Genomic DNA, 16,364 nt, shown 5'->3' with positions numbered 1-16,364 from the left:
GAGAGGCACACAAACACTTGCTGCAGCCACCACAAACACATCACACCCGCTACACTACATAGCAGAACACCCACACACACCAAGAAACATTAAAACTACACCCAAAGACCTTTATTACACACAGATACTCTCTTCTCTTCCTCCACAACCACCAAATACCAGCCTCCGGAAACATATTCATAATCATATCACTCACCGCTCCATTAACACACTGAAAGACAACACACTGCTGCATGCCAGACCCCCTGATATCCACCCTTCTGAATCTTCTCTCCCACGTAGGGACAGAGTCCACTTGGCCAGACTGCGATGCGGTCACCACCCAGCACTTCTAAGCTACCAGAAGAGGCTGGACGACCGTGTTGTGAACAGCTGCCCAGGATGTAACACTTCACCCCATACCATACAACACATAATGGAAGACTGCATTATACACAATCATGCACGCCAACAACACAACATACACTCTATAAAGGATTTGTGGGAAAACCCAGTTTCGGCTGTGGCCTTCCTTGGGGAGACGGGACTGCTCGGACAGACAGTCTAGGGAACGACAACAACAACAACTATAAACCTTCTACTTTTCATACTTCTGTTTTCGACTTTAACTGTAATTAATTCCACATTATCTTTTCCTTCTGTTGCCTTTATTACATTCAGGTCCTTTCTAGTCAATAGCATGACTCCTCCCCGTTTGTCCATCTCATTTTTCAACCAAAAGTTGTATAAACCTTGTCCCACCATACTTGATTGTATAGGATCTTTCAGTTTCGTCTCCGCAATTCCCATTATGTCAGGTTTCTCTTTTGACAAATAGTCATTCAATTCATTTAATCCTGAAATCATATCATCCATATTAGTATATGCCACTTTTAATTTTTTCTTCTCTACTCTTTTTTGGTTTGTTTCCATTTTTCTGATGTACCATTTTCTCAAGTCTCAGATTCAGCACTACAAAAAAAAAAAAATTCCGTCTGTTCTTTTCTTGTTTTTTCCTTGGCTTCACTTCTGTTCCCTATCTCTAATTCCTCGGCTTTCATTTTTTATCCATACATTTGTATTTTTCACTGCTAGTTTTGTTGCTTTTAATAGTATTCTGCTATCATTTGTGTTCTTAGCTTGATTTTCATTGTTTTTTTTTTTTTTCTTTTTTTTGTGTACCCATCCTGTGTACATCATCAATTTCTGTATCTAGATTCTGTCCTTCTTGAACTGCTTTTAGTATCTCCTTTGCAATTTCTTTCTCTTCCTTTTCTCTTTGGTATATATGTACACCGTGTTTTTCATTTATGCCATAAACCACAATGCATTTCTTTTTGTCCACCGTGTCTCTCACCCAAGATTCCTTTTCTTTCATCACCTTGATCACGGTTTCCTGTGCATTCTCTTCTACCTGCTGCTGTACTATTTCTGTGAATGAGAGTTTTTGACTTACGCATTCCTTTTTCCACTGATTTTTTATTTCGTTCAGATTAGTCTCTGATTTTTCCATTTTTTCAGTTACTGCTTTCAATTGTTCTTTTACCACTTTCTTCAATTCATCATTTGTATTTCTAACCTCATTTTCCTTTCTTTCATTTTCTCTTTTTATCGCACATAGTTCACTTTTTAGTTCATTTAATTCTCTTTGTATCACCTCATTAGTTGTACATAGGTTGGATACTCGTACCTCTAGTTGCAAAGCTTTGTAGTCTACTCTTAAATCAATCACTTCATCTGCTCAGTGTCCAAGGTTTTCTCCATTGTTTCCCCTTGCCTCCTAGACCCCAAGAAATACTCATCATTTATGTGCCTGCTGGTTGTCTTCAGAGTATCATTTAGACTTTTTTTTTTTTTTTTTCCTTCTTTTTCTGTTCATAGAGAAATGATGACACTTTTATACTACGACTGTCACTCCGTTATGCTGTCCCCCAACCCCTTGTTGCTGTCCTGTACCATTTCTCTGAGTATTCTCTTTCTGATTGGGGGAATTCCCTGTGGTGGGGGAAAAGAATACTGCCACCAAGTATCCCACTAGGATCGTAAGAGGCGAGAAGAAAGGGACGGGGAGAGGGACTAGGTATCCTTCTCCCTGTAGCCCCAAGGGGCAACTTCCTAAATCGAAAAGAAAAGGCATAAGGGGTGCTGGAGGGCCTCGGGCCAGCACCCTAAGGTTTGGGTCTTTTAATGTGCGTGGATGTGGTACAGATGAGAGTAAAAGGGAAGAGATAGGTAGTATGTTTGTGAGAAGAAAGTTGGATGTGTTGGCTTTGAGTGAAACTAAGTTGAAAGGGAAGGGTGAGTGTATGTTTGGGAGTGTAAGTGGGAGGTTATCAGGAGTGAAGAGAGGGCGAGGGAGGGAAGGGGTGGCTATTCTAGTAAGTGAGGAGATAGGTAAACAAGTAGTGGAGTGGAAGGAGGTTTCCTGAAGGATAATGTGGATGAAGGTGAAACTGGGAAAGGAGATGTGGGTCTTTGTAAGTGCATATGGGCCAGGCAGTGAGAAGAGCATGGAAGAAAGGGAGGCCTTTTGGATAGATTTAAATGAGTGCATAGAGGGTTTAGGAAGAAGTGTCAATGTAACAGTACTGGGAGACCTTAATGCTAGAGTGGGAAATGGTCCAATCGATGGAGTGGAGTTCCAGGAAAGAATCGTAGTGGAGAGTTGATGGTGGAAATGTGTCTAGAAAGAGAGTTGATGATAGCAAATACAGTGTTTCGGAAGAAAGTCAAGCATAAGTACACATGGGAGAGGGTGGTAGATAGAGCGCTAATGGATTATGTAGTGGTAAATAGGATTATGATAGGAAGAGTTAAGGATGTACATGTGCTAAGGGGAGAGGGTGGGGGAATATCAGATCATTTTTTGGTGGAAGGTAAGTTGAGAGTGGAGGATAGATGGAGGAGGAGGAAAGGGACAAAAGGTAGGGAGGTTCTTAGAGTGAACTCCTTGAATGAAAAGGAAAAGGAGGAGTACGAAAAGAAGCTGAAGGAGGAGTGGGAGGGAGTAAAGGATAGAGCAGAGATGGGTGTGGAGGAGGAATGGGGATGGTTCAAGGAGGGAGTCTTAAAGTGTGCAAGGATGGTGTGTGGAACAAGAAGGACAGGGGGAATAGAAGAAAGGGTAGTGAATGGTGGGATGAGGAAACAAAGAAGGTTGTAGAAGAGAAGAAGCGAGCATTCACAGATTGGTTACAAAAGAGGACAGGGGAGTCATATGAGACGTACAAAGAAAAGAAAAGAGAAGTAAAGCAAAAGGTAAAGGAGGCAAAGAGGAGAGCAGATGTGAAATGGGGTAGGAGTATGACAGAAAATTTTGAAAGTAATAAAAAGATGTTTTGGAAAGAAATTAAGAGAGGAAGAGGAGGCGAATCAAGTAGGGAAGAAAAGGTAAAAGGTACAGATGGAGAGTTGATAATGGAAGAGATGGCAGTGAGGGGAAGATGGGCAGAATATTTTAGGGAGTTGCTGAATGTGAAGGAGGATAGGGAAGGAAAGATAGCTGCAGTGGGAAATACTAAGAAAATGAGAGTGATGAGTGAGGAGAATGGAGGAGAAATAAGGAAGGATGAGGTGAAGGCAGTTGTAAAGATGATGAAAGCAGGTAAGGCACCTGGTCTGGATGGATGTCATGCAGAATGTCTGAAAAAGGGAGGTTCAGTGATGGTGGACTGGTTGGCGAGATTATTTAATGTTTGCTGGAGAGAGGGTAGAGTACCGGAGGACTGGAGTAGTGCCTGTATAGTTCCTCTTTACAAGGGAAAAGGGGACAAGTGTGAATGTAGTAGTTTCAGAGGGATTAGCCTTTTGAGTGTAGTAGGGAAGGCTTATGGGAGAATCTTAATTGAGAGGATTAGGAGAGGAACAGAAGGAGTAATTGGTGAGGAACAGTGTGGTTTTAGGACGGGTAGAGGTTGTGTAGATCAGATCTTTGTGGTAAGACAGATATGTGAGAAAGCTATAGGAAAGGGGAAGGATGTTTTTTGGGCTTTTATGGATCTGGAAAAGGCTTATGATAGGGTAGACAGAAAGGCACTGTGGGAGGTTATGCAGATTTATGGGATAGGAGGAAAGCTTTTGGGAGCTGTCAAGAGTTTTTATGTGAGTAGTAGAGCATGTGTTAGGATTGGAAATGGAGAGTGTGAGTGGTTTGAAGTAAAGGTGGGACTTCGTCAAGGATGCGTTATGTCGCCCTGGCTGTTCAGCTTATACATGGATGGGGTGGTGCGAGAGGTGAATGCTAGGGTAGTGAGTCAGGGATTGGAGATGGTTAAAGAAAATGGAGAAAAGTGGGAGGTGAGCCAGCTGTTGTTTGCGGACGACACTGCGCTTGTGGCAGGGTCAGAGGAGGGATTGAGGAAGCTGGTGGCAGAGTTTGGGAGAGTATGTGATAGAAGAAAGCTAAAGATAAATGTGGGTAAAAGTAAGGTGATGAGATGTACAAGGGGTGAAAGTGGCAGTAGACTGGAAGTGAACATTAAGGGAGAGCGACTGGAGGAAGTGGATAGTTTTAGATACTTGGGTGCAAGTGTAGCAGGAAAAGGTGGAGTGAAGGTGGAGGTAGAATGTAGATTGAGAGAAGCGAGTAAATGCCTTGGTGGTTTAAAGAGTGTAATGAGAAATAGACATTTGGGAATGGATGCGAAAAGGAGACTGTATGAAGGAGTGATTGTGCCAACAGCACTGTATGGGGCAGAAACGTGGAACATAAGAGAAGAAGAGAGAAGGAGTTTGAATGTGTTTGAGATGAGGTGTCTGAGAAGTATGGCGGGGGTTACTAGGCTGGATAAAGTGAGAAATGAGGAGGTGAGGAGGAGAACAGGGGTGAAAAAGGATTTGGGAGAGAGGGTTGATGAAAGAATATTAGGATGGTTTGGACACATGGAAAGAATGAGTGAAGAAAGACTAGTAAAAGAGGTATGGAAGGCAGATGTGGAGGGAGTGAACATGAGGGGACGTCCTAGGATGAGGTGGATGGATGGGGTGAAGGGGGCTTTGGGGAAGAGGGGAATGTCTGTTGAGGAAGGAAGGGAGAGGACGGAAGACAGAGGTGAGTGGAGAATGGTTGTATATGGATGATGTTGTGACTGCATGAGGAGGAATGGGCAGGGGGGTGGGGGGTGGGGTAGTATGTGTGAGTAAATTTTGACGCAGCCCGAAGGGATTTCTCCCCGTCCTCTCCTTATATGCAAAGGGGGACGGAGAGGGGGGGTCGCCGATTAGATGAAGCGGCCTTGCTGTGGATGTACTGTGTCTTGCGACACTGCTTCTGACCCAGGGCGGTGGGCGGGGTGCAGGGATGACCCGTCATCCAGGAGGTGCTCAGATGAGAGGAAGGGTGGGAGGGGTGTGGAGTGTATTTGGGGATGAAATGGGTGTGGAGTGTATTTGGGGATGAAATGGGTGTGGAGTGTATTTGGGGATGAAATGGGTGGGAGTGTTTTTATGCCTTTCCCTTTTTGGCTACCTCCCTTGGAAGGGGGAAAAAGCCTTGGTATATGTATGTATGTATGTATGTATTACTCCCCACAGGGACTCAATCCTGGATTCATCCAGTCCTCTCTTTGTTGGTTCATTGATTTTTACTTCTTTATTCCTTTCCATATTCTGCTAAACTATTCACCCAAGAACTGGACCGGATACAAACCCTGATGGTCCCATGAAAACATATAATTTCTCTCCGAAATAACAAGGCATTTTTCCTAGTGGCAATAAAGCGCTCCTTCGGAGTGCTAATCGTAGCGAAACTTGGAGCAGATGATGACACTTCCTTCCTCTTCGACTGCTTACAACCAGGTATGTCTTCCTTTTTGTTTCATGTTTTTGCCCTATACAGTGCTGTTGGCACAATCATCAATTCATACAATCTCCTCTTAACATCCCTTCCCAAATGTCAAGTTCTCATTTGAGTTTTTAATTCCCAAATGCACCTGCTTCTTTCAATCTACAACCTACCTACACTCCTCCCTTTGTGACCCAGTATCTAAAGCTATCCACTTCCTCCTCCCTCTCTCCTTTAATACTTCCAAATTGCTGCCATCCTATCTCCTTGTACATCTCACCTTACTTTTTCCTACATTGTACATTTTTAAAAGAATATACCTGTCATATTATTCTGTGATGCATCATCAGTTGGGGTAGGGGCTGTCCCAGCACGTGCCATGCTTAATGGTTGTTTTTGTTCCCTAGACTGTCTGTCCAAGCAGTCCTGTCTTCCCAAGGAATGCCGTGGCCGAAATGGGGTTTTCCCACAAATCCTTTATGGAGTGTATGTTGTGTTTGCGTGCGTGATTGTATATAATGCAGTCTTCCATGGCATGTTGAATAATATGGGGTGAAGTGTTATATCCTGGGCATTTGTCCACGATGCAGTCATCCAGTCTCTTCTGGTAGCTTAAAAGGGTTGGGTGGTAGCCGCCTAATGGTAGTGAAAGACCAACAGTATTTGCTTCTTGGGTATTGAACAAAGTGTAAATTAACTATTCTCAGATTGAGCAAGAGGGCTTAGCATTAATGTATGGAATAAAGAAATTCCACATGCACTTGCATGGCAGGCAAATTTTACAATAGTGACAGATCACAAGCCTTTGTTGGCTATATTGGGTCCTAAAGCAAGATTACCCACTTTAGTAGCAGCCAGGTTACAGAGATGGGCAGTTATATTATCAGCATACAATTATTCAATGGAGTACAGGCAAACTGCTCAGATGGGGAATGCAGGTGCACTCTTCAGACTACCTGTAGACAAGGATGGGGAAGAACATGAAAGTAGCATTTTGTTGATTGAAACCTGTCATCTGCCTGTAAAAGCTGACATAATAAACAGAATACTCATAAAGACCTGGTGTTGTCACTGATTTTGCAGTCTTATTACTGGAAGACCTTCAGTTATGATGAGTGAGGAATGCAAACCATACAAAGATATGTCACCAGAACTCAGTGTTGAACAAAACTACATCTTGGGAGGTGCTCAAGTGGTCATACCAGTTGTGGAGAAGAACGATTAGGTCTAATAGTGACTCTTTCACACTGAGGCTTGGGTTCAGCGTTAACAGAAGAATTCGTATTAGTATTTGTTTTTCTATTAGATTCTAGAGTTGGTTGATCCTCATTGCTTCTGTGCACCTCTACTGAGTGAGGCACACTAGTCAGCAATCCCTCTACTGGGGAGTCCCCATGAGGGGGAGAGGGAGGTTGCAGATTAAATGAAGTGCCTTGCTGTGGATGTGCTGTCTTGCTGCATTGCCTCTCACCCAGGGTAATGGGCGAAATGCAGGGATGACCCACCATGCAGGAGCCAAGAGAAGAGGAAGGGAGAGGTGATGATTGAGAATGGAGTGGTGGGGATGAAAAGGATGGAAGTAGAACTATGCCTTTTGCTACTTCCCTTGTATATCTATATACCAAGAGTTTTCCCCTTATATGGGAGATAGCTAAGTCAGAGGCACATACCTATTCCCACCCATTTCACTCCTTTCCACCATCCATTCCACCCCTCCCATCTTAGCTCCTCATGGATGATGGGTCATCCCTACATCAACCAACTGCATCCTTTGTAAAGAGGAAAAAAAAACTTGGTATATGTATATACAAGCTATAGCCCTCACAACACTAAGCTGCCAATGTGTATTTACTTAGTTGTATCTTATGGGAAGGGGAGCTACACTCATGGTGTCCCATCTCTATATCTTGCTGTGTCTAGTTTGCACTTAAATTCGTATATGGTTTTAGCACACACTATTGTTTTATCTATTTTGTTCTATACATCCACCACTCTAGGGACAGCAGATTTTTTTTTCCCCTAGGTCTCTTCTATAACTTCTTTTTAAGTTTCCTTCCATGTCCCTTGTATTTCTCCAATCCCAATTTAGTAAGTCTTCTCTATCAAGGACTTCCATACCTCTCATGATTCTCTAGATAGTCAACAAGTCATCTCTTTCTCTTCTTTGTTCCAGAGTTGGTAATTCTAGTTTTGACAATCTCTCTTCATATGACAGTTTTGAAAATGTTGGGGCTTTGTAGTGCTCTCTGGATTCTCTCAATTTTCTTTATAATCTTTTTGGTACTGGGTGACCATGGTGTTGCTGCGTACTCCAATTTTGGCCTTATCAGTGTGACTAGTATTTTCTTTACCATTTCTTCATCCAAGTAAAAGGTACCTTTATTGATCTTAGCAATTTGTATGTTTCTCCTACAATTTTGTTAATCTGTTTATCAGGAGACAGGTCCTTTGTGATTACTCCCAGGTCTTTATCAAATCCCACTTTCTTTACTTCCTTAGCACCAATTTTATATTGTCCTGATTTTCCTTTTCCAAATACCATTATGCTATATTTCTTTATGCTTAAGTCCACTTCCCACTTCTGACTCCATTCCCAAACCCTGTTCAGATCTCTGTAGCAAATCACAATCCATTTCAGTATTCACTTTCTTCAATAGTTTTGCGTCATCTGCAATGAAGCTCATGTAACTTTCCACACCCGCGTCCATATCATTCACACAAATAAACATTATTGGTGCCAATACTGATCCTTCTGGAACTCCACTAATCACCTTTTCCCTAGTAGAACTCTTATCTCATTTTTCTTCCATGCAAGAAACCCTCCATTTCAGTAGTTTATCTTGTATCCCTCCAATGGTTTCCAGTTTTATTTATTTATTTTTTGTGCAGTATATGTCAAGCCTTTTATAGGTCTAGGAAAGCACAATCAGCCTATCCATCCCTTTCCTGTATTATACCCAGTGGTTTTGAGTAAAAACAAATCAAATTTGTGGCACATGATCTTCCCAGTCTAAATCTGAATTGTCTCTGATTTAGAACATTGTTCTCCAGATGAATTCATTTATTCATTTATTTATTTTTACAAATTTTGGCTACCATGCTTGTAAGGGAAACCAGTATGTACATGTGTGTCCATTTCTATGTCACGGACTGGTAGGAGGAGAGCAACTACCCGTTATTGGCTCTGTGTGGAAAATGTTGAAGATCACAGATACTGGGCCTAGACTGGAGACCAAGGGCCATCCATTCTACAGTACAAAAAGATGAAGAACTTATTAGGATTTGAAGACAAGTAACACATAGATACTCTCCAATGCGTTTCGTTGCACCAATAGTAGGCAACAATCATTGGTCTCTACTGTATTTACATGATACAATTTAATAATTCAACTTGTGAAACCATGTAAAAAATAAATTCACCAGCACAAATTTTGATTCCAATAGATTTACTTACAGCACTTCCAGTACTTTCAGACTGAGGTTTTGATTTTTCAAACTTATGTTGCATGTCCCTTGGTATTCGTGTTTTGCTATGCATCTGAAATTAGAGTAAAAAAATAAAAAATACAAGGGTCAAAATTATTACGTTGTGCACACCTATGCGATATAGCATTAGAAAGTTTAATATTTTCTAAATTATGATATATGAGCATAATGTGATTTTCTTGGCAGAAATGAATAAGAAAAAAAAACAAAAAAAATGCTACAAACAAATCTACTAACAAACAAAGCTGCAAGGATACAGCACAGATGCCATGTCATCTGTCCAGTCCAGTCACTGTCAATTACACCCATCCCCCTGCTGTCACGCCTAATTGGTGCGGCTAAAACTGCGCGATAGCTGAAAACGCAATAGCGGAACTTAAGTACTAATGGTATTAATTATAATTGGTACCCAGACCAAAAATTTTCCTCCAACTTCACCAATATTTCTCCTTTATCTTCACTGTTTTCACCTTTCTTAACAAAATTGCTTAAACATACAATCCAGTGCTGTAATATAATAAACACATCAAGGCTATAAAATAAAAAATAGACATTTCATAGACATTTATTTTACCTTTTTGAGGGTGATGAGGGGCTTGGGTGGGTTAGAAGAGTTCCAAGGCGGGTGGCTTGTTACTGACCACCCACTCGACACTGTATCTTGTCGAGGAAGTCATCTATGGCTGCAGGAGTCTCAAAACCCTCAAAATAATCCGCATCATCCCCAGAATCCTCCTCTTGTGATGGTCCTGGTTGTGGGTCGGCTGGTTGTGTCTCGGTGCGCCGGCATACGAATTTTGTGATCTGGCGTTGCTGCAGGGCATTGATGTGGGCATGATACTGTTCATTGTAACCTTCTGGTGCTCTAATAACAAGCGAACATCTTGCTTCACTGCTGATGGAGCTATCTTGTTCAAAGATGTGCCGCATCCTGATGCCTCAGTCGATCAGTTCCTTGATGCTGGCTATGGTGAGTCCTGCACACATGGTTACTTGACCCTCCTCCTCATGTTCTCCTCTCTCCTCATCCTCGTCCTCTTCCATGATGTCAGCAACTGTAACGGGCTGGCTGCATCATTTCTAAGATTTCACCCTCTGTTGTGTCCTCAAAACCACCTCCAGGAACTTGGCGGGCCTCTTTTACAGCTGCCTCTCCCTCATTTTCCACTCTCCCGCGTCGGTCCTTCAGCAAACCCTCCAACACATTTTGCCATGCATGGTGAACTGTCTTTTGGGTCACATTTTTCCAGAAGTGTTCAAAAAGAAATTGAATACTGTATGTACTGTAGTACTCACTTATTCACGGAGTGGGGCCTGAGAACAAGTAACAAGTCACTTCTACAAAAAATGTTGCAGCTATCACGTGCCAACACTCACACACAGCACACCGTGTAGGAGCAGTGTGGTGGCCTGTACATGTAAACAAACCCTCGACCAATCAGTGTGCAGCTCAAGCCAACAAAGATGGCCGCTGCCTGTGACGTCATGGGGCACGTGATAGCAGCCGCATGATATGAAAATTTGGGCTAGAGGCTTGCAATAACAGCCAATTTAATGTACAATACGGAAATTGTGTCAGCTTTTCAGGTATGCACGATAGCAGTAAAACGTGATAGCTCGGGGATAGGTGTAAACAGTTGCTTTCATCTTGTGGACCAGGTGTTCTCCAATTCCTGGTGATGTTAATAAGCACTGTTACAAAGACAATACGGATTCCTTGGACTTTTGGTGAGAACACAGGGTTCTGCTTTCATCTGTTAACTGCCCAGAGGTACAATAATAATCAGGCCGCCAGCATCCGTGACAATGACGACCCAGATGATGATTAAAATTTGAGGTACCGAATTACTATATATTAGGTTAGGTTACATAGGTTATATTTGGTAGGTTAGGTTACAATAGAAAAATTTATCACCCTTTCATTTCTTTGACCTCAGCATCTATCAAAAACATGGTGTATCATTCAACTGCCATTACTTCATTAATAAATCCGTTTTAGCAACTTTTTTGTTATCGATTCCTGCCAAGAAAATCACATATTACATAATTAATTTTCTATTGCTATATTGCATAGGTGTCTACTTCTAAAAATCTACTACAAGTAAATTTGATATTACACTGCTACTTTCACTAATCCTTTTGGATTTGAACTCAACATTTGTCTTAGGAAATTCACCAGGCAGCCACACAAAATCACCTTGCCAAGTCACTTTTGGGATAAACTGGTGGCTGTGTTTGATTTCTTGGGGTCTATGGATTTCTTGCATGAAGAAAGAACTAACCTGAGCACGATTCCTGGGATGGTTAATGACTATTCCTTGAGACACAGAGGCTCGAGGTAAATGATGACCTTCCTTCAAGTTTATTCCAAATATTTCTGATAGGTTCATATTGTCACACATCATGAATACATATCGACGGCAGCACCCTATAGCACAATATTTCCCAAAATCTGGTTTATTTTCTTGATGCCACTGTTATAACAAGAAATGCTTTATATTAGCTATTTCAATGTTCCCAAGCACAACCCTACTACATGTAACAAAGCACAATATACAAATGTGTATATATATATATTAGGTAAATTCCAAAAGACTGTTCCCCTAGTCTATATCCCCAACATAAAATTACCTATTACCAAATGTTTTTTTTTTTTCTTTTTTGAAGAAAGTTTAGGGAGATATGTCAATGTAGTGGTTTTGGGAGATCTTAATGCTAGGGTAGGAAATGAACCAATAGATGGAGTGGTTGGGAAGTGTGGAGTTCCAGGAAAAAATTATAGTGGAGAGTTGATGGTGATGTGTCTATAGAGTTGATGAGAGCAAATACAGTGTTAATAAAGTCAAGCATAAGTACACATGGGAGAGGGTGGTGGATGGAAGGGTGGTAGATAGGGCATTATTGGATTATATAGTGGTAACCAGGAGAATAGGAGGAAGAGGTAAGGATGTACATGTTTTAAGGGGAGAGAGTGGGGGGGGGGGCATATAATTTTTCAGAAGGTAAATTGTGATTGAAGGACAGATGGAGAAAGAGAAAAAGGACAGAAGGTAGGGAGGTGCATAGAGTACATACACATAGCCAAAAAAACCAAAGGCATAAAAACCAATCTCACCCATTCCATCCCCACATACTCTACTCCCATCCACCCTCTTATCTTGGCACCTCCTGGATGATAGGTCATCTTGCTCACTGCCCTGGGTCAGAAGCAGTGTTTCAAGAAACAGTATATCCACAACAAGGCAACTTCACTAAATCAATACATCTCATTACACTTTTTAATCCACCAAGGCATTTACTTGCATCTCTCAATCTACATTCTACCTCCACCCCCACTCCTTGCTCTCCTGCCACATTCTCACCCAAGTATCTAAAAATATCCACTTCCTCCAGTCTTTCACCCTTTATACTCACTTCCAGCCCGCTCCCACTCTCTCCCCCTGTACATCCCATCACCTTACTTTTGCCCACATTTATCTTCAGCTTCCCCCTCCCACACACCTCCTCAAACTTCCTCAATCCCTCCTCTAATCCTGCTACAAGTGCAGTGTCATCAGCAAACAACTGGCTTATTTCCCACTTTTCTCCATTATCTTTAACTATCTCCAACCCCTGACCCACTACCCTTGCACTCACCTCTTGCACCACCCCATCCATGTAAAGATTGAACAGCCAGGGCGACATAACACATCCCTGACGAAGTCCCACCTTTACTTTAAACACTTCACTCTCTCCATTTCTAATCTTAACACACACTCTACCACTCTCATAAAAACTCCTGACTGCTCTTAACAGCTTTCCTCCTATCCCATATATCTGCTGTACCTCCCACAGTGCCTTCCTGTCTACTCTGTCATAAGCCTTTTCCAGATCCATCAAAGCCCAAAAAGCATCCTTACCTTTTCCTATAGCTTTCTCACATATCTGTCTTACCACGAAAATCCGATCCACACAACCCCCACCTGTCCTAAACCCACACTGTTCCTCACCAATTATTCCCTCTGTTCCTCTCCTAGTCCTACACTCAACAAGCTGATCCCTCTGAAACTACTACACTCACACTTGTCCCCCTTTCCTTGTAAAGGTGAACTATACAGGCACTCCTCCAGTACTCCGGCACTCTACCCTCTGTTAAACAAACATTAAATAACCTCACCAGCCAGTCCACCATAACTGTACCTCCTTTCTTCAGACATTCTGCATGGCATCCATCCAACCCAGGTGCCTTACCTGCTCTCATCATAACAGCTGCTTTCACTTCATCCTTCCCTATTTCTCTTTCATTTTCCTCACTCGTCACTTTCATTTTCTTAGCACTTCCCACTGCAACTACATTTCCCTCCCTATCCTCCTTCACATTTAGTAACTCCCTAAAATACTCTGCCCACCTTCCTCTCACTACCTTCTCTTCCATTATCATCTCTCCATCAGCACCTTTTGCCTTTTCTTCTCTAGTAACCCCTATTATGCTTCTCAGACACCTCATCTCAAACATAGTACCATTATACAAAGGAGGAAACAGGGAAGATCCTACAAACTTTAGACCAATGTCCCTCACAAGCACAGATGGACCAAACACTTGAAAGAAAAGAAAATAATAAACCCCAAACAATTTGGTTTTAGAAGTGGAAGATCATGCACCACAAATCTAATCTGCTTTTACTCGAGACTAATTGAGATAATACAAGAAAAAGAGGGATGGGCAGACTGCACCTTCCTGGTTTTGCAGAAAGCTTTTTACAAGGTACCACACAAAAAATTAATAAATAAAATTGAAAAAATAGGAGGAATTCAAGGTAACCTATTGGAATGTGTGAAGGACTTCTTAACTGGGAGAAAAATGAGAGAGTGGTACTTAGAGACAAAAGTTCGAAATGGTAAGATGTAAAAAGTGGCATCCCACAAGGCTGTGTTTTGGCTCCTTTAATATTTGCCATATACATAAATGATATGGACGAGTAAATTGTTACATAATTTCTTTTGCCGACGATGCCAAATTACTCAAGAGAGTGAAAACAGAAGAAGATTGCAGATCACTACAAGATGACCTGGATAAAGTATGGGAATGGAGCCAGAAATATGAGATGAACTTCAACATCAAGAAATGTAGCATAATGGATTTGGAAGAGGCAAAAACAGAATTTCGGGAAAATATACGATTGGAAACGAAGTAAAGAAAGTAAACTCAGAGAGGGACCTAGGAGTAATCATCTCAAGTGACTTGACACCTGACAAACATGTAAATAAATTATTCGGAGAGACTTACAACAAATTAAGATCAATGAAAGTGGCCTTCAACTACATGGATGAAGAGATGGTTAAGGAAATAATTACTACATTGATAAGACCGAAACTAGAATATGCTATATCAATGTAGGCACCAAGCACAAAGAAAAACACAAAGAAATTAGAAAGAATCCAAAGAGCGGCGACAAAGATGGCACCCACACTATCAAATTTGACATATGAACAAAGATTGGAGAAATTACAGCTGTCAACATTGGAGCAGAGAAGGGAGAGGCAACCTGTTGACCATCTTCAGAAATATAAAAGGGATGGAAGTTCTCGATAGAGATGACCTATTGAAATGGGACAAGAGAGAAACAAGAGGACACGATAAGAAGCTAAAGAAGGACAGTTACAGAAGAGACCTGAAAAAGAATAATTTCCCACACAGAGTGATCGATGTCTGGAACAAACTAAACTGTGAAACAGTGAATGCCAGAACAAACTAGATGTGGAGAGATACGAAAATGGGTCACAACGAGCAAAGCTCCCGTCCCGTAAAATACAACATTCTAACTCCTTTCTTCCTCTCTTATGTTCCATGTTTCTGCCCCATACAGTGCTGTCGGCACAATCACTCCTTCATACAATCTCCTCTTAGTATCCATTCCAAAATGTCTATTTCTCATTACACTTTTTAATCCACCAAGGCACTTACTTGCTTCTCTCAATCTACATTCTACCTCCACTTCCACTCCTCTCTTTCCTGCCACATTCGCATCACATGAAAAATCTACGCTGTAAAATAAATCGGGCATGAATGTACAATCTTATATGGCTAGAACTGGTAAGAAATGAATTATAGGACGCTGTTTAAAAGAAAAGGAGAAACATGCATGCGCAAAATGTGGAATCACTAAATAAAAGAACAAATAAAGTAAATTGGCTCGACAGGTTGAAGGATACTTCTGTGATGTTCCACAAATCTTGCCATTTTCAGGAATTGGGATGAGTCTTTGTAGGCTCACGTGTTAGCTGCTGCTGGCGAGGTTGAGTCATGTTGGTTGGTATGATGTGCTGATGGAGGCTTGCCGCACCGATAGGATATTCGAAGATGCACAGCATAGAATTTGGATGTGAATCCATGTAGAATGAGGAAATCACTGGGAGTGATGTGTGCTATGTGCACTCCTGTAGATATCTTTTTGGAAAAGTCTCTCTCTCATAGGAGCAATGTAGCAAAGATGGATTTCCTCATAGTGGACAGCTGGACGATGTTGCAAACAGTGTTGGCTTGTAAGTGTGATGCTTGACACAGCTCAGTGTAGAGTTGGGAAGTGGCTATGTTCAACTGGAGTGTATATCTCTGATGTATCTTCTCAGCACATGGAATCTGCTTGGGTGTCTTGTAGGAATGTAGTATTGAAATTTGAATCTGTAACCACTGCTACCAGAACGTAGACTTGTGTTGTTTTACATTGGAGGCTTTGGACATAAATTATTATCATTATTATTTTTTTTTTTTCTATTTCGTCGTCTCTGTGACTGCTTCCCAACAGCAGAGGTGACGAAGAAAATAGTGGCAGTTGCCAACAATATATTTTACAGTTATTATTGTAAAATCTTCTGTCCAATTATTTACATTTACATACATTAGGTAACTGAGTATGGACACTCAGTATTTACTTTAACTTTATACTGATTTATATATACAAACGATGAATTAGGCTGGATAGAGTGAGAAATGAGGAGGTGAGGAGGAGAACAGGGGTGGAAAGGGAGTTGGGAGATAGGGTTGATGAAAGAGTACTAGGATGGTTTGGACACATGGAAAGAATGAGGAAAGACTAGTAAAAGAGGTATGGAAGGCAGATGTGGGGGGATTGAACAT

The 16,364-nt window shown here is 41.5% G+C and overlaps 1 protein-coding gene across 2 annotated transcripts in view; it reads right to left on the bottom strand.

Annotated features, from left to right (window-relative positions):
* The window catches only part of mael (germ-plasm component protein maelstrom), a 94,730-nt gene that overhangs the window by 32,337 nt on the left and 46,029 nt on the right, over positions 1-16,364 (bottom strand). Inside the window, exons 7-8 of one of the 2 annotated variants that reach the window (XM_076174216.1) lie at positions 11,530-11,721; positions 9,216-9,299 (exon numbers count right to left, since the gene is read on the bottom strand). In XM_076174216.1, the coding sequence (XP_076030331.1) occupies positions 9,216-9,299; positions 11,530-11,721 (276 nt within the window). The remainder of the gene's footprint in view (positions 1-9,215; positions 9,300-11,529; positions 11,722-16,364) is intronic. The other variant, XM_076174217.1, reaches the window with a different exon arrangement.

The sequence above is a fragment of the Oratosquilla oratoria genome, chromosome 35, assembly GCF_046742065.1.
Source record: "Oratosquilla oratoria isolate Oo_2021 chromosome 35, ASM4674206v1, whole genome shotgun sequence".
Classification (NCBI taxonomy): Eukaryota; Metazoa; Arthropoda; class Malacostraca; order Stomatopoda; family Squillidae; genus Oratosquilla; species Oratosquilla oratoria.
The sequence above is the reverse complement of the archived record's forward strand: the minus strand, read 5'-3'. Positions and strand labels throughout refer to the sequence as shown.